Source organism: Sinocyclocheilus grahami, unplaced genomic scaffold, assembly GCF_001515645.1.
Source record: "Sinocyclocheilus grahami isolate Dianchi unplaced genomic scaffold, SAMN03320097.WGS_v1.1 scaffold166.1, whole genome shotgun sequence".
NCBI classification, from domain to species: Eukaryota; Metazoa; Chordata; class Actinopteri; order Cypriniformes; family Cyprinidae; genus Sinocyclocheilus; species Sinocyclocheilus grahami.
Window position 1 is genome coordinate 1112417 of NW_015505345.1, and position 1864 is coordinate 1114280.

At 43.2% G+C, this 1864-nt stretch overlaps 1 protein-coding gene across 1 annotated transcript in view; it reads left to right on the forward strand.

Moving 5' to 3' along the window:
- Positions 1 to 1856, forward strand: part of LOC107593183 (espin-like protein) — a gene marked incomplete at its 3' end in the record, with an annotated part of 26740 nt that extends 24884 nt beyond the window's left edge. The window contains exons 7-8 of the mRNA XM_016282795.1: positions 149 to 313; positions 438 to 1856. Of these exons, the coding sequence (XP_016138281.1) occupies positions 149 to 313; positions 438 to 1856 (1584 nt within the window). The remainder of the gene's footprint in view (positions 1 to 148; positions 314 to 437) is intronic.
- Between the last annotated feature and the right edge of the window lie 8 nt (positions 1857 to 1864).

Sequence of the window (1864 nt, forward strand, 5' to 3'; positions counted from 1 at the left end):
AAAAAAAAAAAAAAAGAACTTCAACAGGTTAATTAAGTTCTTGATTTGATATTAGTCAAGCATGATAGTGCTTTTTGTTTTTCATGTACTTAAGTGCACGATTTGAACTACAGTACTTGCCAATACATGATTGATTGTTCTTTTTTAGAATAAAATGGTGGTGTTACCGACAGAGGAGGCAAATTTGTCTGACATTGATTATCTGGTACCCATGCATGATGAGAAGGGCAGACCTATAGCAGAATGGAAGAGACAAGTGATGGTACGACAGCTACAGGCCAGCTTATTTGACCAAGAAACCCAGAGGTTAAAGGTGGGCAACAAATATTGCATTAAATGTCTTAAATGGAATACATAGATAACAAATCTAAGATGATGTTCTGACTGCACCTTTCTCCAGGTTGACTTTTAACTGGACATTTTGTCTTATTTAACAGGAGAGTGGTACTAGATATACAAAGATGGACAGTTGGAGGTACTCCCAGGCTCACAATGCCATCCTGGGTCCATTCGGAGAGCTTCTAACAGAAGATGACCTCATTTATCTAGAGAAGCAAATTGAGAGTGTCTCGATGCAAAAGAACGGCGAGGGTTACGAAATGGAGCTTGCTCGTCTGGCCGAAGAACTTCGAAACATTCTTCCGGCACCCATCGTTAACATCACAGTCAACACCCAGTACAAGAACTCTACACAGACTCCCTTACCCGTTTGGTGCAACCGTATTTCAGGCATTGTGAAGAGTATGTCATTGCTTATGACCAACCTAACAGACCAGCCCTACTGCAAAATGCCAAACACAGAGCTTGTGAATGTCTTCTCTCAGCCATCAGAGAGGAAAGCCTTCAAAAGAGGCAGGAGGGAGAAGATAGAAAATGAGATTCAACAGTTTGGGGTCTCTGTGAGGAACTTAAAGTCCAACTTTGAGAATCAGAACGATTCCTCACAAAATGAATCAGGGATGACAGAATCATTGGGTGAACAAGAGCAAGAACCAGTAAAAAATGGTTCAGATGAGGTCTCTCAAAAACCAGAACAAAGACCAGAGCTTGACCAGATTGATGATTCATCTATCGACTATGTCATTAGTGATGCCATGGAAAGTACAACCCTGCGCAAGGAACGTATTGTGGTCTTGTTCCTGGGTCACTGGAAGAAGTCGGCTTATACGGTGACCTTGAGAAATGCTCAGAGAAAGCAAAGCGTTGATTCGCTGGATATATCCAAGAAGCCCAAGTGTGAACGCAAAGCTAGCTTGGATATCTCTCCAAAGAACGCCATGGAAAATGGAAAATTGGGGCACTTCTTCAAGCAGAGAAGTGCCATCAATAAGATGATTGGGAACTGGAGAAGTATGATCTCATTTGTACCGTCGCGACAAATCCGAAGACTCAACCGGCAGCAGGCAATTTACTCACCTGAGCAGTTCCTGCCCCGTGTGGATGGATCTCCCGTCGACTACGACACGCTGACACTCGACCTCTTCATGCTTGGCTACTTTCACATACTTGAGCTAGATTTGCCAGCAGATGAGAGGAAGATGAGACACTTGCTGTGCTTTGAAGTGTTCGATCATGTGGGGCGATTCACCTGGGAGACTGTGCGTGATTTTCACAAAGCTGTAATTCAGGACATTGAGGCGGGGAACCGGGAATGGAAGGATGGATTTGAGGACATTAAAGTAAAGTTATTCAGAGATGTATCAGGCCAACCAGAGCTTGAACGCTCAGAAAAGACGACAATGGTAGAAACGAGGCCTGTGCCTAAAGTCATTATACAGACGCCTACCCCAGATGAGAGCGATGTCCTGAAAAATAATGCAGATATTAGTAGTCTGACTAATGAGGAGATTTGCAAATATATTGA